Source organism: Synchiropus splendidus, chromosome 1 (genome assembly GCF_027744825.2).
Source record: "Synchiropus splendidus isolate RoL2022-P1 chromosome 1, RoL_Sspl_1.0, whole genome shotgun sequence".
Taxonomy (NCBI): Eukaryota; Metazoa; Chordata; class Actinopteri; order Syngnathiformes; family Callionymidae; genus Synchiropus; species Synchiropus splendidus.
In genome coordinates, this window is record NC_071334.1 from 18,559,346 (window position 1) to 18,583,752 (window position 24,407).

At 43.0% G+C, this 24,407-nt stretch overlaps 1 protein-coding gene across 8 annotated transcripts in view; it reads right to left on the minus strand.

The window, feature by feature from the left end:
• dab1a (DAB adaptor protein 1a) overlaps window positions 1-24,407 on the minus strand; it is a 78,914-nt gene that overhangs the window by 17,803 nt on the left and 36,704 nt on the right. For 4 of the 8 annotated variants that reach the window (XM_053878219.1, XM_053878181.1, XM_053878159.1 and 1 more), the window contains exons 3-7: window positions 13,565-13,704; window positions 9,747-9,845; window positions 5,188-5,319; window positions 1,992-2,111; window positions 1,270-1,308 (exon numbers count right to left, since the gene is read on the minus strand). In XM_053878219.1, coding sequence (XP_053734194.1) covers window positions 1,270-1,308; window positions 1,992-2,111; window positions 5,188-5,319; window positions 9,747-9,845; window positions 13,565-13,704 — 530 coding nt within the window. Of the gene's footprint in view, window positions 1-940; window positions 1,004-1,269; window positions 1,309-1,991; window positions 2,112-5,187; window positions 5,320-9,746; window positions 9,846-13,564; window positions 13,705-24,407 lie in introns of all 8 variants that reach the window. The other 4 variants (XM_053878210.1, XM_053878201.1, XM_053878227.1 and 1 more) reach the window with 2 other exon arrangements.

The following is a 24,407-nucleotide window of genomic DNA, read 5'->3' on the forward strand; positions in this document are numbered from 1 at the left end:
ACAGAGAAATGTGACAGTCTGCCGCATCAGAGGAAGAAATTACTGCCACTTTGACTCCTGGTTTTGTCGAGATATTGTCGTTTTTAAATGCACATCTTCATAAAGCTTGATGAGTTTTGAATATTATACCAATTGCTGTCTGAAGTCTGTAGTAAGAGTTGCGTTTACATCGTTGACACTGATCTGTGATCAATAGGTGGCATGGATTCATAAAAGAACTCGAAGAGAGGGTGTTGGCAGTTAACCCACTAAGTATAGTGTTTCCCCAACATTAAATACCAATAGAAAGTGTTTTTAAGCAGCAGCAGCAGCAGCCCTTCATGAAAGCCCAGAGTAGACTTGGTGGATCAACTTGTGTCGTACATTGTAAGAACAGTGAGAGCACTGTATAGCAGATAGACATCTCATTGCCTTGTTTACTTGACTCCTCATGCTGCCATCTTTATTCATACTTTAGCTCCTCTGCGGCTAGAGACTGGCGGGGGCTCACGTTTCCTATGGCTGATGTGCGCGTTGGGAAGAGGGGGTGCTCTTGGCTGCGATGCGTGTGCGTGTTATTTTGTTGTGTATGTGCACTGGCATGCTCTATTTTCAATCCATTTTATTTAAAGATCAAAAGGGAGGTTGGTGATTAATCTTTCCTTCCCTCGCTTTCTTTCATCTCCTTGGGAAAAGAAGGGAATGGGAGGAGAGGAGAGGAGGAGGGTCCGCCTTCCACGCGGGCCAGGAATAACCAACAACATCCCTTCCACACAAACCATATCCTCCCCCTCTCCGTACCCCCGGAGAGCACCCGGGGATGGGTGAGATGTTAACTCTCTGACTGAATGTCGGCCTCCGCTCTTGGCTGCACCCCTTTCAATTCATAATGGTCAGCAAATACAATTGAACAACTATGAAAAAATCGACACAAGCGCCACATCGTCGAGCTTGTGTGTACCTGATATATGCTCTCTTCTGATTGGTCGCGGATCGGCTCATGTCCCGCCTCAAACACAATGTACTACAACATCAGCAGCACAGGAAGACAGGAGAAACAAAGTGGGGAGAAACAGCAAGATAAAGTGGTGAAATCTGGCGATTAGTCACATAAATGCAACTTAGAAAAGAAACCGTTAGATTCAAGCATGCGCTCAAACATGCAGACAAGTCGATGACTCGGGATTATTCGGATAGTACTTCCTGAACAGGTCATGGTCTCCCCAAAGTGCACACACAGAGAGGAGCAAGCTTGAATGCAGCTGGTGGAGGCAGGGATGAGGAAGTTACCTGATACACGGGGTCCTCCAAGTCCTCCTCCAGTATTGTCTGCAGGGCGAGCGGCGGACAGAAAGAAAAGGGGCGAGGAAGACAGGAGTTAGTGGAGAGAGTGGGCGAGCAGCAAGGCAAGCTTTTAGATAATCGTTCAGCAATCATCAGAGGGAGGCAGACAGAGAGGAATTAAACAGATGAGATGGAGAGAAGCACAATGGGCAGATGGTGCCACTGATGAAACCTGAAAGTCGGTGCCGAGGACGTCGTTCTGTCGAACTTGACTGAACTCTCAAGGGGTTTCGTCGGAGCCTTGAACTCTTGCGAGCAAAAAGTTGCAGTTGGGGTTTATTTCGTTTGCTACTTGTACTCTTTAAGAGGTTTATATTCTAACCTCCACCCCCCAAAACAACAGTCACTTGATAAGTGACATGACTGAATTCAGAACTGGACCTGCATACATGTACAGAAGCAGTAGCCTCTCTCACACTACTAGGTTAAGAGTCCAGGTCAAGCTCAAATAACTTCACCGTGGAAAGTGTCGGGAATCAGATCGTTCCACCTCCTAACACCGGAGGAGCTATCAGCCGCAAGACGAGAGATGCCAATTGAGGGGCTGTGCAGCCCTTTGAGGACAAACTGATCCTGACTGCAGCGTCTCTGCCACATGGCACTGGTATACGTCTCACAGAGATGAGCCAGAGGGAATGGATGGGACTGAGTGGTGTGGATGGTTCTACCTGGTAGACGGCCTGCTCGCACTGCTTGTCTTTCTGGGCCTTTTTCTCCATTTCCTCTTTCTGCTTGATCTCATAAATGAGCTGGAACAAGTCCCGCAGATCTAGAATCACCGGCTCCGCCTGCAGGCAAAAACATAACTCATCCATAAACAAAAAAAAAATGCAACAGTTATTCAATTACCCAGAAAAGGTGAACAGCACGTTACTAAGGTGTTACAAAACACTTTTTTATTCAGCTTGGTAATAAATGCTGCCCTTAGAGCAAAGTCCATCACGAGTGAGTAGCAATGTTGTAATAACTGATGAAAAGGCTCATTCATCGATACTTACCAATGTACACAGTTAGTCTCATCTGTGATTGTTTGTCAGTGCTAAAATAAGCGCTTTAAATACCAGATAAAGTCACCAAGTATGTCTTGATATAGCAGGTCTGTGCACAGTAATTTGGAAGTGTAAAGTCATCTGAGGTTTACCAAGAAAAACCCTCTCATATATGAAGTGACATGCAACTTTGAACACAATTTCACAAGTCAAACTGTGTTTCAGACATCTATTATTGACCGCATCAGTCGGAGTTCGCAGGCAGATCGCTGCCTTGCATAAAGATCTGTGTTTAAGTGTTGTCTTCCTGGAAGATGTTCTCGTCTGAATATTGCTACTGACAGACACTGTGGGGTAAACTGTTGCTCCCGCTGAGCCAGAAGTAGAACTGCTGTCGCTCTGTCAGATTCATGTCACCTCGTCGTTGACGTGAGATATTTCCATTTTCTCTTGCCATCGCCTTCATTGCCGGCTTCAGATATGATGGCTCATAGGGGGGAAAAAAGGAACACGTAGATTTAACACTTTATCATGATGCAACCAAAAGTCATATTTTAATTTGTCAAGGCTGCAGGTGAGGATAAACATTGCGCTCAAGATGTTACATTAGGTAAAATGTGAGATGAGGTGAAATGTAATTTCATTTTTGTGGTGTAACAAACTGATGTGATCACCGACTTCCAACACAGGCTCATTGGGAGCACAACACAATGACAACACTGCTCAGGAAGCAATCTGAACAAAGCTGTCAATATAGAAATGCCATCCATCTGTAGTCCCCAGAGAAACCAAACAACTGATATAGACAGACTCAAAGTGAACAAGCAGGAAGCCTTGAGCATGAGCAGGCGGCTTATGAGGCCACAGATACAGGTTCACCTCGGCGCAGCACAGATGACTAATTCATGGCCACTGGCAGTTATGACAAATGACTCCCACAAAAACCTACTTATAAAGGTCTGAAGATACAAGATGCCTGCAAAGGACGGAATTGTCTTGAAAAAAATATATCATACTGTATATAGAATGCTTTACTTTCAATTGTCAATGACAACGATAGTGAACTGATATTTGGAGCAAAAGCTACTATATTATCTGTCACTAAAAAGAAAAAAAAAAACCGCTAGTGATACTTTAGTACAGGATATTTAAATGTGTGATTTGTTCCAACCAAAAAGTGTTAACAATAATTATTGGATACGTGGAAATAATGAAGGATGTAGTCATCTTTATTATGAAGCTGTTTTAGTTTGGTTTAAGAAAAAAAGGTATGTTAAATAATGAAATCTTTGTGAACCTCTCAGCGTGTGATTTGCCCTTTTTGCCCCCATGTAATATTCTTATATCAATTTTGATATGCACAATCAAATATTTATCATTATTTTTAGAGGAATGATGTCATTCTATTCTGTTTCTTCTTCTCAAAATATTCCTCTCACTTTTGAAAGGGTGCCTCACCAATTATTAGGCAGGTAGTCAGAATGTTTTTCGAGAAAATGTAGAATAAAAAGAGACTAATAGTGAAAATATATTGAGAATTGCTACCACACACATAATAGAACTTGGAAATAGTGTAAAGTCATCAAAATTGTTGAACAACACTTTTGCAAAATGGCAGTGTAAGAACGTCAAACAAGTGTATGGCATAACTGAACACTTAAACTCAACCTCTAAATTGGCGAGTTGAAAAACAGCCAACGTCGTCGCTCAGTCAATTGACATCAGAGCGCTTTGGTTCCAATTAAAGTCTCTGCCAGTTCCCTCTTCCCTGATTGTCCCCTCCAAAACTAATGGTCTGAAAATAGAAGTGCAATTTAATTGTGGGCTTTTCCCCAAACTCCTTTAAACAGACGACTAGATATTCAAGTTCCAAGGTTTCTTAGAATTGAAACACGTCTGGCAACAAAGTGCTCATGAATCTTTTAGGATTTCTTTCTAATATTATATAAAAGTGTATTCTTGAACGTTGGAAAAGAAAATGGTGCACGTTCCTTGTGAGAGCTTCCACCTACTGTATGCTGTGCCTTTCAAAAACTAACTGAAGTAAATACAATGTTAACCTGAGCTATTCTTTGCCAGATGACAACCTCTTTTTCAGAGGTCAATGATCCACAATATAAGATCTTATCCTTGTGGTACAGGCTTTCAAAGATGTCACGACAATGCAAAGAATTGCGACATTCTTCTAGGCCACTGACCACTGCTATTACAATGCAAAAGATGATTTAACACATTGCTCTACCACAGGCCTCTGTTATATACACTAAAACATGCATTATTAATAGCATAAGAATCATTCCAAGTACTCATTCTGCACGTCCCAAAATGCAATGCAGCAGTTGCAGCTCAGTTAACATGATAAATGATGACACCTCCTGCTCTTCTTTCTGATTCGCTCCTCATGATCACACACCTGCACCACTGTGAGACACAGTGGTGCACCAAATGGATCAAACGGATTGCCTCACACAAGCTCACTGTTATCCTAGCAGACATATTGTTTGGCAGCATCATATGTGTGTTTGTGTGTAGAGGTGTGTAATGGACAGTGTGAAGTCCTCCGTGTCAGCAGGGCACAGCTTGTGGCACTGTGAAGATGGATCTGCCATTAGATCTGGTGACACACACTCAAACCTTCATTGACTCACTATGGGAAATCAATAAGGCTACAACGAGAGACTGCTGGATCCAGACTCGACAATAAAAACAGTCACAGCTGTACAAACAGGATTGAGCCAGAGCTCTTGACTCAGAAGGTCCAAACCACAAGAAATGATTCAGAGAGACAACCAATGAGTTGTTTTTTGTTTTGTTTTTTGTTGAAATGGGCTTGGGTCCTGTTTAAAGAAAGCGCTGCAAACAGCGAGGTACTGACCGACTGAGCCGTCTTGATCGCCACAAAGCGATGATTCCCTTCCTTTCCACAGACGTAGCCGAAGGCTCTGTGGTCCGTGATGTCCTTGGCGATGTAGGAAATCTCATGGACCGCATGGTGATGTTGAAGGACCTGTATGAAAAAAAAAAAACATTGAGAATCACATCTGCAATAAGGAGGTATTGGAGTGCACCAGGTCACGTGGGGTAAATGTGGGGTTAAACGTGTGCACATAATTTATAAAGAACCAGAAATAAAGCTTATTTTGCAGAAAACTGTGTGACTGAATAATGACAATCAACTTCGAAGGAACCTTCAACCTGAATGGTAAAACATCTCTTACTTATGCAGCGTGTTCCATGCTTATCCAGCAAGCAAAGCGCTTCACACTAAGTCACCCATTCACACACCGACGGCAGTAGGCTGCGACGCAGCACGCTGATCCATCAGGAGCAAACCAGGGTCAAGCTAAGAGACGCAACGACACAAACATGTCGAGTGCAGGAATCGAACCGGCCACCTTTCAGTCACGGGCCGACATTGTTTCCTATATCAACTGTCTCTGCAGTTTAGCCAGGGTGGGAAGTGCCTAGTTGCCTGTGGCAGATGGCAATGTTTGTCCCCAGGACAGAAGGGTGGGGGATCAGTGGCAATCACCACTCAACAAGCTGTCAACCTGATCACTTCATCTGTGCCCTGGTTTACAAAACGCCTGATTCACAAAGAAACAGACAACTGTCCTCGGTGAAGTCATGCTAAACACGGGCTTCACGGCTGGTGCCAGGTACACGCCTGGTGAGAGGACGCTGCAATGACCCACTGGTTCTTGAGTGAATGCGAGAGACTGACCTCTGTACGACTGAAGCTAAACACAAACCTCTACGCTCCAGTCCAGAAGGAAGAGGCAGCTGAGAAGAATCAATTCCACATGCCTGTTCAATTCATACACTCTTGTCATGAGCTCTGATGGGCACAAAAAGTCAACAATGCCACTCAAAATATTGAGCTATGAACAACAGAGAGATTAGTGGAACCATGAGCCCTCATACTTTATCAGTTATTTACATTCAACAGTCATTCTAAATAACATGCAAAGCTTCAGGCAGGAACTGTAGTCAGGTACAACTGTGTGCTGATGACCGACTTATCTCATCTCTCTAGTATCAATCTGCATGCTTTCTCACTTTTAATAACTGTGCATAAAGCTTTTAGGGTTTCGGCTCTGTGATTAATAGTTTTCTAAAATACGTCACCTATAAAATGCTATATAATGGAAAGGGAGGCAGTATATTTAAGTACCATTTATACAGCCTCTGACTGACTATGTGATAGATCACATTTTTATAGCCTACTTCACAGATGTGTCGTCTTTGGTGACAAATTTGTACAATTAAAATGGAAGTTTAGCAAAGACTGGAAGAGAATGGATCGTTTGTCCATCTTTTGAGCTCCATGAAAATTTGCAAACTGTTTTCAAAACCTCAAAAAGACTTTGGGGATGAACTCGCTGGTCACTACACCTTGATAGTGTCTCTGGCTATGAGGGGCAAGGGAGATGAGCATCAGCAGCTAGATGCTGTTTCGACCTCCCCTGCAGAATGTATAGTGAACATCAATGTGCTGCAATATATAAATAATATCTTACACGTCACCCTGGTATTGCCACAAGTTCTGCAGTGGAGTCACTTTCCAGCCAGATAGCACTATTGAATAAGGGGGTTACAAAGAAGACACAGAGGATTCTAGACATGCTGACAGCTGTTGTCTGACTTTCATAGTCGCCTAAAATCACTGGGGTGAACTATGGTTTATTGGATTTAAATTTCTGTTTCATTGTATGTGTGATTCCTCAGAGGTGGGCCAAAAACAAAGATAGACACTTCCTAATGCTAATGACGGCGGTAAATGTGACGCCGCGACACGTTTACATTTCAGCATTTTGATCTCTCTCCTCCAGCCATTCACCTCTGGTCAGTTCTTGACCTGATGTTGAAGAGAAGTCAAGCCCAAACTTAAGAAAGTGAGTCTGCAGAGGTCTGGCAGCGAGGATACGTGCTGACCTGTCCTCTTTTAGATTAATGTCTCCCCACTTCTTCCCCTCCATCTCAAGCACCATCTCCCTCCATACTGCTCGACCTTCCCTCCTTCAGGAGAGCGAGGCCATCCATCCATCGCTTCGGCTGAACATCCATCCGCCCATCTGGCTGACTGATGCTCGGGAAGGGAATGAGACTGTCAAGATCCCTGAACCTCATGCAGAGTCATTCCCTCCTTCCTCTCCGACCCCATCCCTCGCTGTTTCCCCGGCCATTTGGAACAGCTGAAGGACTGATAGCGAGGACAGTGAATCTCTATAGTTAATATTAATGTGCAGAGACAGAGGACAAGGTCTCCCTGCGGGGGACTTTACATTGACATATGCTCACTGAATCCCTTCCTATCCCTCTAACTCTGTTAAAGTCTGCCGACGTTCTTCCAAGCATCCTCCATCTGTCTGTTTCCTCACTTCTTCCCTTAAAGTCTCACAGTCTTTGGCAATGAGAATTGACCGCACCAAAGAGACGAGAATAACTGCTTCTATTTAGGAGGTAGTTGCAATGTGGGAGGACACTTGTCTTCTGGCACAGACACTCTGATCTGCTGCTGGACATAAACACACCCAGTCAGCAACAAACATCTTCTGTAGCAGTATAACTCTCCGGATTAAGGTGTCAGACATAGAAGCCGACTTCATACCAGTCTACATATTCACCAGAGAAACAAAGAATATCCCAACAATAGCTCAAAACACTGTTTTTATGTTAGAAATATAGCTGCTTAGATCAAGTGGATGAGAAAAAATGGATCGGTCTATTGTTTTGGGTTCTCTCAGCCTCACAAATGTTTCATTATTGACACCGATAGAGAGTAAAGCCGCCCCAAAAGAGCTCCATCTATCTTTGAAAATGTCAGCATTATATCTCCAGCTCAAGGATACGGTGACAGCTTAGGGCCAGTTGGGGGATCACGCCAAGACAATACCTGTCAAAAGATCCTTGAAAAGGAAGTTTGGAAGGAAATGATCACGCTCCATTGGCCACTGTCACTTCAACTCGTGTCTGCAGCAGCAGTAAACATCGGAATTCACAATCTCTCTACACCGATAGGAAAAGTGCATTTGGTGGACCGGATGCCTCACATGAGATCCAGGTTTGTGTTCTGCTTCTGTATGTGATGAGTACTCATGTTTAAAGAGCAGCTTTGGAGTCATTTTTCATTTAGTTAAGCACTGAGTGAAGCTTTCTTTTAATATTGAGTTGAAGTTGCACCATTTGAATCAAAGCGTTCTGTTCTCAGATGGCAACCAAGAATTAGAACAATTAGCTTAGTTAGATTAATTAATTACAACAAAAAAAACGTTAAAATATTTAATTTAATGCAATTTAATTGAAGAGTTTGCTCTCCAGACAACAGGGAACCTCTGTCAGTGCAGGAGTTCCTGGTCCACTGCTCACACTGATGCACAAGACACATCGCAGCGAGGATGATAACAACAACAACAAACATGGAGGAATCCGCTGAGAATACGTTACTTGGACTTTATTTCCAAGACATTAAGAGAGCTTTAGTTTAAATAAGGTTCTATAAAAGCCACCATTGTGATTTATTGTGCCATTGTCAAATAAGCAACATTTTGTTGTTTAAATGTATGTATGGGTCCATCATTTGCAAACTGCAATTCATTGACATTAATTAATCACAAATTCACTAAATAACTAGATTACATTTTTTTTATTGAATCCCACCCCTAGAAAATATATAGATACATAAAAATACATATAATAAAAATATATAATATACCTTCAAATAACTGGTTTAAAACGAGTCAGTATTTCCAAAACTGGTTGACATGATGAACTAAAGTTGAAGATTAGAATCTTCAACTGCAAAAGATTCTGCCAAAGGGGTCACAGACTCCCAGGGCACTTCAAATGTAATTGCAATTTAGAGTCTCTAATTAGTGTTTGCGAAAAGTGGGAGAAAAGTACAGCATCTGAAGGAAACGTACACAAAGAGGGTAGAGTCCATGGCGAGATAGCCTGCCTCATGTCTCACAAGAAAATACTTCCGGCTAAATGAAAGTCAGCTGACATCTGGCACAGAGGAATCGAAAAATGAATGACAAATAAATGCACTTTAAGTGCATGAACAGGTCAGACTGGACATGGTGTGGTTGAAGTCATATTCACTACGTTGATCCACTGGAAGATTGACTTCATGCCCAGATCTTAAATCTCACAAGACGGGGAAATTGTGTTTCTTCACACAAAAAAAGTGAACAGCCAACAACTAGCAAACAGATTGACGTGATGGAAAGGGCTTCATCTTGAAAAATAAAACTGCTGTTAGTCCATTTAGGGCCTGGTCTTCAGGTTTCAATTCAGACCATGTGATTTCCCTGGGGATCCCCGCTTCAAATGGAGATGGCTCATTAACACAGAAAACACAACACATATCGCATTCAAGCCTTCACATAAGCACAACCAGGCACACAAGGAACACACATGATCAGAGCTTACCCCCGTCTTCTCGTCAAAGATCTTGATCCCACCAAAAGAAACGGTGAGAAACACCTTCTGCTTGTGGTCGCCTTTCGAGCGCGCCGCTGCAGCTATACCCTGTAGATCAGAGCACACACTCATGAGACTGGATCCATTTGTGTAGGTTCTCACAGGAAGAGGTTCCAGTTATAGTCGTCATTTGTGAAGGAAAATGGTTTTATTCCACCCGGCTGCTCACTTCTGACCAAGCGTTTCCACAGTCTGTCCATTTCAGATGGACCTTCGGAAATGCACCAAGACATTTGATCAGTGGGAAAGAACTTGGAATGCAGTATATCACTGGAAAAGAGCTACTAAAACCAAGTATTCTGACACACTCATGAATGGAAAAAACTGGAAACATGTGAGTGACTCAGATGCCCACGCTTCATGTGTCGATGATAAAATGAAAGAGAATGAAATATAAGCAAAATTGTCTCAAAAAAAAAAATCTGATAGATAACTGGGTAATATGTTCATTTTAAATGATTATGTGGTTGACCCAAGACCCATGAAAGGAATCAAATTCCACCTTGTCCTTTAATGTTAGTAATGAGTAATAAGTAATGGTGAGTAGTTAAGTTCTGACAAATTTGAGAGATCTTTTGGTGGACGGACCTCCTGCTTCCCTCTTAGGCTCTAAAGGGAAATTCAGTGAAAATGTTTTGGAGGCATGCTACAGGCACAAATACGGATGCTTTCATTTCAAATTTAACAGCCATATTACACTTTAGCAATAATATCAATGCATTTATGCCTGTTGTCTCATGAGAATCCACAATTCTCACTGACCCCAGACAAGTATGTATCACTGAAACCACTGAGTGTAAGTTTATCCACATTTATAGATCGAACAGATCCATCTACCTATGCAGGATGTTTTTAAAAGTTTTAGTAAAGCAAGAGGGATTAGAACTTAAATTTGACCTTAATTATTCGTGAATAAGCCTGACATATTAATGATTTATAAATATATGATGAGAATGAAAGGTCATACATTCCCGTTCAAGTTGACCTTTGCGACATTAGCATAGGCGAGTACGCTGGAGAAGAAAAAAAAAAACGGCAGCAGCGAGCGACTGGTAGAGAAGGGTGGAGCAGCACGAGGGAAGAGGTGGAGAGATCAGAGAAAAGCAGTTGATGGATTTCCTGTCTGAATAAATGAGGAGGTGGGAAGCTGTTTGATCAATGAGCTGTCCGTCTCCTCACCCCTCTACCCCTCAGATGGATCCGCTTTCCTTCGCGTAAAAACAAAGGGTTGTTTTTTTTTATCAGTTTAAATATGGTCAGAAGAGATTGGCTGAAGGACAATCAATAATAAATAAGCTGAGCACCTGACAGGTTTGTATCAAGACAATCATCCTGTTTAATAAAACAGATGTCTGTATATTAAAATCTTATCTCTGGAGCCCGATATTCTTTCTCATTCTCCCTTTTTGGTGTGTTAACTCGCCCATCTGTCTCCCTCACCTTCTAATTGTTCCTGTCCTTGTAAATGAGACATTCACCCGGATCCTCCCTTATCCATATGGCGATTATATTATATTATATTCCTCCCTCCTGTATCTATCCTGGTCTATCTGGGGAATGAAAAATAAATTGTGTGACGTTCCGGAAGTAGTCAGCAGAGGGCTCACTCGAAGAGGCCTTGTCCGCTTCTGCAACATCACAAACATGGTGCCTTGACCGAGCGAGGAGGCTTATTTCTGTCTCCTCCCAGCTGGACGTGTCTAGAACACCTCCAAAGGGAGGCGTCCAGACGGCATCCTGTTGAGATGTCCGAACCACCTCAACTGACTCCTCTCAATGTGGAGAAGCATCGGCTCTACTCGGAGCCTCTCCCGAGTGACAGAACTTCTCACCCTATCTCTAAGGGAGACCCCTGCCACCCTTCAGAGAAAACCCATTTCAGCTGCTTGTATCCAGGACCTTGCTCTCTTGGTCATGACCCAAAGCTCATGACCGTAGGTGAGGGTCGGGATGAAGATTGATCGGTATATGACGGTACCTTGCAACTGCCTCAGGAGTCGCACAAGACATTAGGTCTCGATACGACTCCTTCAGTTGGCTGGTTTCCCTGACCTCTGGTATCCACCAAGATGTCCTTGGGTTGCCGCCTCTTGAGGCACCGATAGCCTTCAGGCCACAACTCGCAACTGAAGCTTCAGCCATGGCGGTTTTGAACACCGACCACTCATGCTTGATGTCCCCAACCTCCACAGGGATGCGTAAAAAAGCTTCCTGGAGGTGTGAGTTAAATGCTCCTCTTACAGCTTCGTCCTCCAGACGTTCCCAGTTCACCCGCACTATCCGTCACAAAACGGTCACCATCAAATTAGTGCGAATATTGAGGAAATGACCTGGGCTCATATAACTGTAATTACAGTAGCCCAGGCGCTTCTGCAGTAGCCCCCCACAATCGGTGAGCCCTTTCACCAGCACATGCGTCACCAGCTACGCAAACCTCTAAGTACTACAGAACAGTTGGTGAGGTTAAAACAATTCAAATGTTATAGCAATAACAGCCGTGGTCAACATCTGGTGAAGGTAGTGTAACTATTTGTTGAGAAAAAGTATGTAGCTTCTGTGATGAGTTCACAAAGGAGGGGCGAGAGAAATAGTTCCTTTTTCACAGGAAATGAGTACATTTTAGATAAAAGGTTGGTCTGGATGTTTATGTCACATAAAAGCACGAGTGCATTGAATGTTACACTTATTCGCCGGCAGAAAAACAGTAATAAATGGTGAGGTGTGAAAATATAATAATTCAGAACTCTTATTCAAGACTTCAGTTTACATCTTCATGTCAGTTTAGAGTTTTAAAAATGTTGTGAAGAGGAAGGATCCATTCATTTTTCACATTTCCCATTATGTCGAATTAATGCAGCCCTTGTATAATAGAAGAACTATCAGAGATAAAACATTTCAGTGTAACCTGATCAAATCAATGACGTGGTGAAAGTAGATTTTCTGAATCTCTGTTTAAGCCTTCATGTTCCTCCGGGAAACAGGCATTGCCTTAGTCGCGACGATCAAATGAGACACTGAAGCAGAATCAGTAACATTGAATGATTGTTTCGTCGCTATCTACAGAAATAAACAATGATTTTAGTGAGTCACTTCTTATGAGTTACACACATCACTGACAAAATGTACAATCCAAAACAGGACGAGGAACACAATGTCTACCCCCACGCTGCTTCATCTGTCAAAACAATAAGGTGAAGCATGAGGGGAAAACAGAAGACCTGCAGCATCCACTTGTTGACAGAAAAAGATCATAACGTAGTGAGACAGTGAACTAAGATACATGGCTCCTCAATGCACCTGTAGTCATAGTCCTTCATTATTCAAATGGCTGACACATACAAAGGAATTCAAAATAACTGAGTCCATTTTAATCAGTTAAGGTATCCATTTGGTTAAGTTGGCTGAAAGACGACAATGATATCAGTGAATTGAGTCTTTGGCGACACAAACTTATGAGAGAGAGATCACACACATGGTTTAGTTTGGTGTTCCTCAAATTCCGCAAGAGCTCCATCATGCTACCATGAAGTTTCACAAAATATATACCGATGTCTGTGTGTATAAAACAATATTGTTGTCCGCACGACACTCTCCATGATTTGAATCATTTACATTGGAAAATGTGCATAAGCACAACCCATCGAAAATCTTGACAGTTTAATGTTTTTCGTTCATATTCCCTGTGAACGCGTGGACCGGACCAAAAGCCAGTTTCACTCCAGACAACTTCTTTTTCCGCTTACTTTGAGTCAGGAAGTAAATCTTACCTTGAGCTTCATCATCGAGTCCTGGCAGAGTTTATCTCCCCGGGCTGCTGTGACCTCGTCCAGGCCAATGAGCTTGGCCTTGTATCGGACGCCATCACCGCGAAAACGTCTGATGAGAGTGGCCTCGCTGCGATCCTGCCCTGCAGACACACACCCACACGGATTTCAGTCAAGGATCCTCCAGCGAGAGCTTCTAACAGAAGCTCATCAATCACATTGCGTAGAAAAAAGCAGTGCAGGTCAAAGCTAAGTCTGGTTGTTAGCATCACCTTGTTATGCTGCTCAGTCGCACCTGGACCACAGGAACATATGAATGACACTAGTCAATATGCTCAGACACGTGAATCAATAAAGTTCTGAGGATTAGAATCCAAACTGTGACAGATGTCCTCTAAAACATTTCTTTGTTGAACTAATGCCATGGCATTTCGCTCTTATCTCTTCAGAGCTCCTCCCTCACTCGCCCCCTCCATTGTGCGAGAGATTGCCGGACGTTGTGGACATGTGTCTGTGAATGTCGGCGCCAGCCCTTGTGTGTTGACCTTGCTCTCAAGTGTGTGAGTTTCTATGTTATCTTGTGAAGCAACCCGGCCACGGTCCTTGTCACACACTATACATCGTCGAGAATAGACCCTCATCTACCAAAACACTTTCTCTCTCTGACCCATACAGCATCAACATTTTAACCATACTTAAAAGTCTTTTACTGTTTATGTGAGTGAGACACTGCAGGAGAAACAGTCAGCAGTGTAATGACTATGCAGCACAGTCAGGTAATATATGGAGGCATTAGGTGCCTTCTCTATAGCTGCGTGGCTGAGGAAGGTCAGAGTCACGAGTGATGGAGAGCTCACACACCTCCTCCGCTGATGCCTCCACACAATGGGTGATCACATAAACAACAGATGGAATTATTAAAGCAAGATAATGCGGAAATATGCACTGATGTAAATGAGACAAGGGGAAAACATGAAGGGAAGATGACTCATACGGCTTTACTGCAGTGATGAACCGGATTGATTCCATTCGCCATTCGCCACTTCAACCCACTCAGACGGATGAATACCAAGACAATATTGGCCCACGGTGTGCAACTCCCAAGAGAAGATTCCTGACTTACAAGATGCTAAAACTGCCTTAACTGGCTGTGTTATATACGGGTAAGAGGCTGCTACTTTCCAAGTCAGCATTGTTCTATCGCTCCCAAACCAATGGCACATACTGGAGACCCAGCTCTGTAGTACACAGGTGTCAAACCAGCAGAGATGTTGCCACCCATCAAAAGGACTCCTTCTCACCACTCAGGTGACTCGGCTGTTTGTTTCAGGTGACACCTGACACCAGTTTAATCTATATGTGTTTGCTCGCAGGTTGGAACAAACTCCTCATGTAGTAGGTTCTATTCAACATATGCCATTAAATTGCTGATGAACAGAAAATGTGGCCACTGAACATTTTTAAACGAAAACAAAATGGCCGAAATGTTGTAAGGATGAAAGCATAACTGTACGCAATAGTCTGGATAAAGCTCAAATTACAAGAGCGAGCACATGTGCAGAGTGTTTCTCTACATTGCACTTATCATATGGTGGGCAGCCTCAGTGCATGAGCGAGTTTGGGCTGTATACACTGCATTTTGCGAGCTCCCCACCACAGTCATGTCACAACATGGGAGCGTACTGTGGTCAGTCGTCCTTAGTGTGTGACCGTGTCCTAATGAATTCACAAGGGCCAGATTTGATCCAATTCACCATTATAATATTTACTATTATTTACTTCAATTTGGGTCGGGATATTTTCACTCAATTTATACCAACTTTGCTTAAATTTGGGAGTAGAATAGAAGAAGAAACCTCTAACTTGGCAGTTATATATAATAATATCTGTGTTCACTGTACGTCCTGGTTCAAACTACAAGAATTTCTACATGCAGTGGAAAAAAACATATTCAGAAATCAATATTGGGCATTTTATGAATCGATGTGGGGCCATCCGCAGGAAAATAGATACGGGTCGATTAATTGATTAATTGAAAAAAAAATTGTGTTTTACCTTAAAGCTCAGCTCAATCTTTCCTCCAGCAGACTGATGCAGAGTCCTCATGACTTGAGGCCCCAGCGCTCCATCCTTCCCTTACTCATAAAGCCTTGATAGCTGGAGTCACCTTACAACCTCACAGCAATACTAAGCACCCAAAATGTATATGTACATACATATAAACCTATGATGTTTCCAAAAACGTATAACTAAGACGATGTTCCTCCTCACATGGACGACGCTCAGATGAAAGCTTTCTGCCAGGTGACACTCCAGAAGGAGCCACCTGGCAGACTGGCACACACGCAAACACTTTCAAACACTTCATTTGCATCACCTGAATTTAATAACTCTGACACAGAGTGTTGGAGGTGAGACAGTATTTAAGGACTGTTTAGCCTCATTAAGGGAGAATAAACAGGATTCCCAGGGCGACTCTGCAGTAATAGCTCTGCTCCACAAAGCCTAATAAAGAACGTCCAAGGCTGCCAAAACATTTAGCCCCGCTTTTGTCTCAAGACTGCACATGTGAAGAATAATGTGTATCATAAAAGGAACAAATGACATAGTACAGAACAGGAAATAACAGATGTTTTATTTAAAAGTACTAACAAATATATTCCCCGCTTTTAAGCGCAATAATTTACCCAAATACTGCCCGTGTATATATTTATCAGCAATCAATCGGCCGTATTGACTGTGTAAAAGTGTGAGCATTCGGTCACGCTGCCACAGCACTTTTCATTTGTGCCTGACATTTAAAAGCCGCTCTCCACATCTGCATCAATCAACACTGGAGTAACTACACTTATTTAGCACACCAGGGGGAGAAACAACGAGAGCCATGGAGGGAAAGTGAGACAGAGACACAGGCACAGAGAGAGAGGGAGCGAGAGAGACGAATAAAAGGATGAAAGTTGACTGTGACCTAGGTTATCACTCCTGCTGAGAGCGCTGCATTATTGCCTTTTGCTTGTTCAATTAAAGGCTTCTGTCTCGTGTGTGTGTGTATCGGTGCACGACAGCGTGCGCCTGTTTGCTCATCTGTGAGTGAGTATGTGCTAGCTCTAATTAAATGTCTATAATAGCCGTGGCCCCACTGAGCTTCAAACACTCGTGGTGAAAGAATCTTCTGTTGCATCTGTCAAGGCTTGTCCACACTTACACTCGCATGATAATAATACTGTGTCTATTGTACTGTGTGTGTGTGTGTGTTGGCAATTGAAATGCAGAGTTTGGTGGAATGAGAAGCAGTAGAGAGAGAGGGAAGGACATCAAGGATGGAGAGGAGGAATTGAACGTGATGGATGGATGAATGAGCAAGTCCTCGATTGGATAAATGTCACTCAGGATTAGAGTGTTATGACAGACGGAATCCTACTGACACACACACACACAGCGGATAGATGACAGGTACAGTACGATGAGGCCTTCAGGGAAGCCCTAAGCATTGCCACCAGCAACCGCAACCTTTTAGCTTCAGGATCTTAAATCTCAAACTTCATCAGCGTTAAAATAACTTGAGTTTATTCACATATGTTTACAGTATAGTAAAACACATAACTGAGAGCCTGGCATGACCAAGACTTTGAGGTGGCGAGACCAAGACTGAGGACACATTAGTCTTTTTGTCATCATAAATCCAGATGTAGCAACAGAACACCACCAAAAACAAATTCTTCTTAGCCCATCAACCCTTTAGTTTATTGAAATATGTTGGTCCATGTCCGAGTTCTGTTTACAAAATGAACGGAAGGAAAAGCAATGCATGTCCACCACTCTGTGATAAGCGGAGGAAATTGAATTCCCAGCTAGTGGGCACTCACAGCCAGAAGCTTGAGCTCTTCTCCGGTGATAAACAAGGTCCATTCCAGGTTATGTAGGTGGCAGTTTGACAAGACAAAGGACTTAAATGGCTCCATTCTGCCTCTTTCATGTCACACATTTGGAATTAAAAAATACAAATAAAAAAAAAAGAATCACAACTGTGGCCTTGACTTGTCTTGATTCAGAATGCAGCAAGGCCGAGACCAAGAGGAGACAGAATCAGAGTGCAGTAGTTTCTGAGATGAGACCATGACCGAGAATGAAGAAGCTTCTTCTTGTTCTGTCTGCACAACAACTTCCCCCTGTTAGCATCATGTTTAATTCTGCCAGACCCATTTGCATCTAAATCATTATACGAGATCGACAGTGATGGTCACACCCACAGGACTGTGTAAAATTTGACATTTTTGCCAATGACAACATAGATAAAAGTTGTTATTTAAAGAGTGGAACACTTGAAAAGAGCTCTTTGTTGGATTTGCTTTCAAATCAAATGTTTTCAGTGCTCTCTCAGCAAGTGTTTATCAGATGAGTGAGATGTCAGGCTCACTTCAAACGCACTGGAAGATGAATCCCAATAAAAGATGCATCAACTAGAGAGACAGAAGACTGACTGAGCACTATTTCATCACATTCTTTTCCACTTTGATATTTCAGACTAATTTGATATTATCGACCAGAGAGGCACAATGGCAATGGTTAGCACTGCTGCCTCTCAGCTAGAAGCTTCAGGGTTCAAATCCAGCTCGGGACCTTTCTGGGTTGGGTCTGCATGTTCTCCCTGTGCCTGCATTGGTTTTCTCTGGGTACTCCCTGCATGCTCACCAGTGTGGACATTAGTGTGGACACTAGTTGGACTAGTTGGACACTCTAAAATTGCCCCAGTTTGTGTGTGTGTGTTTGTGTGAATGGTTTGAGTACCCTGCAACGGATCAGCGACATGTCCATGTTGTATTCTTGCCTCTTGCCCAATGACCGCTGCAGCACCGCCGCAACTAAGGATTGATCCAGTATTCATGTTATAGTATATCCCAGTGTTGTTTTTCTAGGTTAGAGTTTTTATCCAGTCAGAATTCAGCTTGTGTTGCCAGCTTGTACTGTATGAAAACAGGCCGAGGCCCACGTAATCGACAAGGTTCCGTCGTCATTGTGCTGCAGCAAGACGGTCACAGGTTTGAATCCAGCTTAAAGTAACCTTGGGTTGGGGTAAGTCTGAATCTTTTAGTTGTTGATGTTTGTGTGGCAAAACAGCGCTATAAACTGACGACCAACAGACCAATCTCCTGAAGATCAGAAACGTTTCTCGCCCAGAAGCTCAGCTACAGAAGAGAGTTGAGAGTCGTGATATGGCTGCGAGGGTTGATTCTGAGCTTGATGTTGAATTAAACAATAACCTAGGATACCCACACACATACAAGGAAAAAACAACTGCATCACGCATAAGAAGAGCATAGTACTGGGAATAAGGGCATTTAGAATCCAGTCTTACTTTTATGTTTTTTTTTCCCTTTTTCTTTGTCCACCTGACCAAATAAGCACCCAACAATAGCTGTGTTGCACATAAAAAAATATATGAACTTCCGCGCTCTTCACTCACAGCCTTCCTGTCTAACTAGGACACTTGTTGCGGAAGCTTGTTCTGGCCCTGATTTTAATTACAAGCTAATTGATCCCACTAATGAAGCAAAGGCTGAGCCACTGTGAATGTGTGGAGGCTCATGTATTGCATGTGTGTGCGTGTACGTGTCAGTTTTTTATTTGTGACACGGCAGGCCGCAGCAACTAAACAAGCGAGCATGCAACAGTGTTGCACTCTCCCCTGTGGGCTGCACTGCTGCTCAGCCCTTCACTCATTTCCTCGACTGCATAAATGCTACTTAGACATTGTGAGCACCAAACCGAAGAGATTTAAACATCCACATGATCCATGTTTTTGCGCACATGTAGGTGTGAGACACTGAAGTCTAATCTTCAGAGGTGGCAGGAAGCACAGGTAGTTCCTCAACAACACACAGCATGCCTCCATTCATGCCGAGCCAATGTTTCAAAGCTTTTCCTGGCCTCTATTAACGCTGCCAAAATAAGGAACCACTTGAAGCTGTTGTCCTCCGTCTCTCTGTGCCTCATCTGGTTTAATGAACTCAGAGTCTACGTTCACTCAGCCGGGGTCCAGGAAGAAACGACAGAGCGCTGAAGGATTGATGAGCGTCATGCGGGATGAGAAGAAAAAAAATCCACACTGCCATCTGCTGCCAACCGTCATTCTCGCCGCCTTTCTGATTCTTCCCGTCAAATTAAAACCCAATCCAAGTGGATGTTTGCTTGAATGCTGTTATCTAGTCAAACACATTCTGCCCTTGTAACTACTAGATTGTCATTTCATACCGTGAATTGAGTTTAATACCAAAACATAGAGGATTTTTCAGGGTGAAGCACAGATCCAAATCATCTTCCATCATTAATACAATACAAGTAACATCCGACTTGCGACCTGCTCGACTTACGTACACCCATACCTGCGACCACGGCCAGCAATGCTTAGTAGCAGCACGTAGCAGCCCGGCATCGCGTACGACAGTTACGGCAGCACAGTATCCCACCATCTCACTCTCACACAGCCATCCACCACTACAGTAGTACCTTTAACCCTCACGCCAGCTATTTTGAATGGCCTTTGATTCATGTCCAATCCGAATTATGACCGGTTGGTCGGAACTGATCCCGGTCGCAAGTTGGATGTTCCAACTCCTCATCATGTATATTAGCAGTAGGCTCAGACAGAGAGAGTCCGTGGACATGAATCCTTACTCTACGGTTGTGAAATGGTGATTTCAAAAAGTGATTCACAGTTGTACCGCAGCCTTGTGGCAAGAGGATCTCGAGGAGTTGAACATGAGTGGATTGATTTCATCACCTTCACAAGAAAACAAAAGTCTCTGTAGTAGAAAGACTTCAAATGCAATCTGACTTCGCAGGGTTGTCCCCAGGATCTCCACATCAGGGGTGTCTCCAAAGGGGTTGGGGGGAGGAGAAGATGTGTCAGAGTTGGACAAAAGGGAGTGGGGGGCTCAACAAAAGCAGCACGCTAATGCGCTGGGGAGAACCAACACAAGAGACCCCCGCATGTTTTTTCATAAAACGCAGCAGGCAAAAATGCCAACCCGCAACAAGGGTTCATAAACGTAAACACATCTTTGGATCGTCACCTGACTGAATCTTCATGAAGATGCTAGAGCTTCTCATCTCAAATAGACACTTCGGTTAAAACAACTCTAGTCGCATGGGAATTATAAATCACAGACAGCTTTTGCCGGATTAAACAATAATTGCACTGTTCTTTTTTTCATTAACAGATGGTTAATGGCATCTTTTTGAAGGAGAACAAACAATCTGACCGGCAGCATCCAGTCCTTAAACCGGCAGACGCTGGCCTCAATTAGTCTGGATGTGACATTGGGATGTTTTTTTTTCTCTTTTGCGCAAATTATAAGCATGGAACAACAACTGTTGCTATGGAGACAGTAGTTAGTGATGCAGTGGGTAAAGCCATACCAACTCACACGGCAGAGAGGACTAAGCTGAACATACTGAGAGGATCATAGGGTACACAAGCTCCCACAGCCACTCGCACACCCCGTCCAAGACTCAGGAAGGCAAATAAAAGGCTTCCAGTGATATATATTTGGCTCTCTGAGTCAAGGCGTTTAGAATGCTAATTCACTGTGGCCACATCTAAAAGCCGGGATGAAGCTTTTTGAACCCTCGGGAGTTAAGGTAGGAGAGTGTGTCATTCAAGCTGCTACACAGTGAAAGAGGGAGATTTGCAGGGTGGAAAAGGATGTCTGCTGGGAATGCCATTGATAATATCCCAACAACTATTATGGAGTGGAGGGGGGGAAGAAATACAGCAGGATTATGGAAGAGTTTCATGAGAGAGTGAAGCTGACTGCTTATTCAATCCAGAGAGACAAACAGATGGGAGAACAGATTACAGCATTAGCATTGTCAATTTCACAAATTCAACCGGGTGGGATTGAGCGTCATGAGAAAGTAAATTTAACTGGTCACAGTTTTATTGCTGGGATTTGCCTCAAATTATTTGCCACCGTATGATCAAGCAGCAGTTCTGCCCTGGCAACGTCAGGTCGATCGGATTAGGAAAGACATTAAGTCAGCGAATTGGTACCAGAGTGGAGATGTACACACTCCTCCAAATTCTCCATTATTCCACTAACCTTGGCAGATATTGGAACAACAGCAGCTCATGGACTGGACTTTCTGACATTTTATGACAACAACTGCAAACACAATCATGAAATTGTCTTCCACTGATCTTACTTGGGTCGCAAGTGAAGCAAGGGGACCGCGAATATCCTCTTCCCAGAAACCTACTGAATATTTTTTGAGTGAGTCCAGGGCTGTTTCTTGGACAACCAAGAAATATGGCTTATCTTGTGTCTGGCCAGGGCCTAAAACCAAAAGGACATGCCCAGAACACCTCACATCTGAAAAGCAAAAGCACCAGTTTGAGCCGCTCACAGATGACTGGCCTTTTATTTTAGTTTTGTCACGACTGGTTTTTTTTTGTATTCTAGGGACATTTTTGGCCATGATATTGTGCAACTGTTTGTAAAGACAGGCTCAGCATGCAGGGACGCGCACACATATTTAAAACACTATTATCAGAGCTCTTCATCCCACTGGGAGATGTATCAGACTAAATGGTGGCAGTGATTGCACCAGATAGACTGGATGTGTGCACAACATCCACACGCAGAAGCTAATGTGTTTGCTAATCACACACCAGAGACGGGCACACACAGACACACATAAACACGTCTCCCAGCTGCACAACTCTCCGCCACACTTTTCATGGCTCTGGCTTGCAGCCTCGATGGAGAAAACACCCGCCCACTCATCCTCAGCCAAATCCCATTGTGAATGAGTCGTGATTGTTGGAGGCTCGATGGCTGATGACTGCAAGTGTTGACAGCAAGTGGAAGTTATTAGAATTTGTAATTATATTTGGTGTCACATCATGAAAGAAAGGCAGGGTTCTGTCGATGTCTAATTGAAGTAATTGATGATGTTTTGGGGGGGAAAAGCGCCAACAGAAAGAAAACATTGTCAACTGCTGGTTGGCGAGTGATGACAGGACGTGTTTGTGCTTATTTACCAGTCGAAGCTGAAGCCCATTTTTTCCTCATCTCCTTAAATTGCTGGCGAAGTTGAGACATGATAAAATATGTACACGTTTCAATGTCAGAGCAAGAAACCTGAACACAAGTCAGCGGTGAGTCCTGCTGTGGTTTTCCTTCAGAAGAGGCTGCAAATGCTGTATTGGAATTTGTCGATAAAAAAAGCGCTGCACACTTGTTTCCTCTTCTTTTTAGCTTAGATCATTTAAGATAGTTACCTAAGCTGAGCACACTACACTTCTTGTATCTAGCCAAAATGCCTTGTTTGTCTTTTGTTGAATGCGTCACAAGATCGATTTGTGGAACTCTTTTAGTTCAAGATACCATTATCACCTACTGATTTATATGCAGTGCTTGCACTGCTTTGTGTACAGTTCATTTAGATATACTGCTTAAAGAACTTGGGATGGCTCTGCACCACTAAAATAACAGTAAAAAACAGACTTTTACAGACTAGTAAATACTGTCACCAAAAAAACACCACACCACTCAAGCTATGCACAGCTGCTATGGCTTTATTAAAATGTAACATTTAATGGCCTTGGGCAACATATCAGATCCTACATCCTTCAAAAATGTATAAGTAGCAAAGTTTTAACTATTGTTCTTCACAATTACACATGAAACTATGAATTAATAAATGAAAGACTATAATTCTAGAGACCATAATAAAAATTGAAGACATGAAAGCACCTACTGCCATGTCAGGTGGAAATATGCAGAATTGCATTTTTGATTTATTTAATGTGTGACTACAGAACTGAGAGCTGTTCTAAGAGAAAAGCCCGTCTAATACATTAAAAAGGTGAGAGGCATCAAGCGGTGGAAGCGATTGATTAGTGTGTCAGTTTGGGTCATGTCTCACTTTGGTGTCGCGCATGTATTCTGGCGCTCGGGTTTGGTGTCAGAGGAGGGACAGACAGCATCTGTTAAGTCAACAGAGAACACAGCGTTTTCCTCATGACAGCCCCACAGGACCAATTAATTATATAAAACAGCCGACAAACTTAAAAAGACAAAACTACTGGCATTTAAAATGATCAGAGCTCCGGTGCGAGAATAAAGAGTCATGAGATGAAGCAGATGCAAACCGAACTTGAAAGGGTTATCGCATAGTTCTCTTGAACGAGTGCCGTGGTTCATCATACTTTATTTGCGGCGACAAGCATGAGGTGTCAAATTTCACTTCATGTCCAAATGGCTGCAAGATTCGTCCAGATCAAGAGTGTCAGGTCTTAATTCATCTTGAAAAATGTTTGCGCTGGCATTCTTTCATCTGTCATGTTCGATAGATAATGATGCGCATTGACCAATCTGTGTGTTCAAACCTCGCACGCCACAGTTTTGGTTCCAGTCTTTCTTCACTCCAGTGGTGGGTAAATGATGCCTGGTGGGTGGATGACACAGGTGGGGGGGTCACTGCATTTCAGGAATACTGCGGCTTCAGGATTTTTATTAAGAAAAATAAATTCAATTTGGGTCTTAAATCACAATGCAAAGAATTAAACTCACTTCCACGTGTTCATCACTGACTCTGATCCAAATGATCTTATCTGATAAATGCAACTCGGAATCAGTCTCAAATGCAAGTACCATGATTGATCTCTGTACTAAAATATGTTTCAAACTATCTTCTTCTTTTCCTTTTCCTTTCAGCTTCTCCCTTCAGGGGTCGCCACAGTGGATCATCTTCCTCCATCTCACTCTGTCCTCTGCTTCCTCTTCTCTCAAACTTACAAACTTCATGTCCTCCTTCACCAGATCCACCTGACATGTGCTGT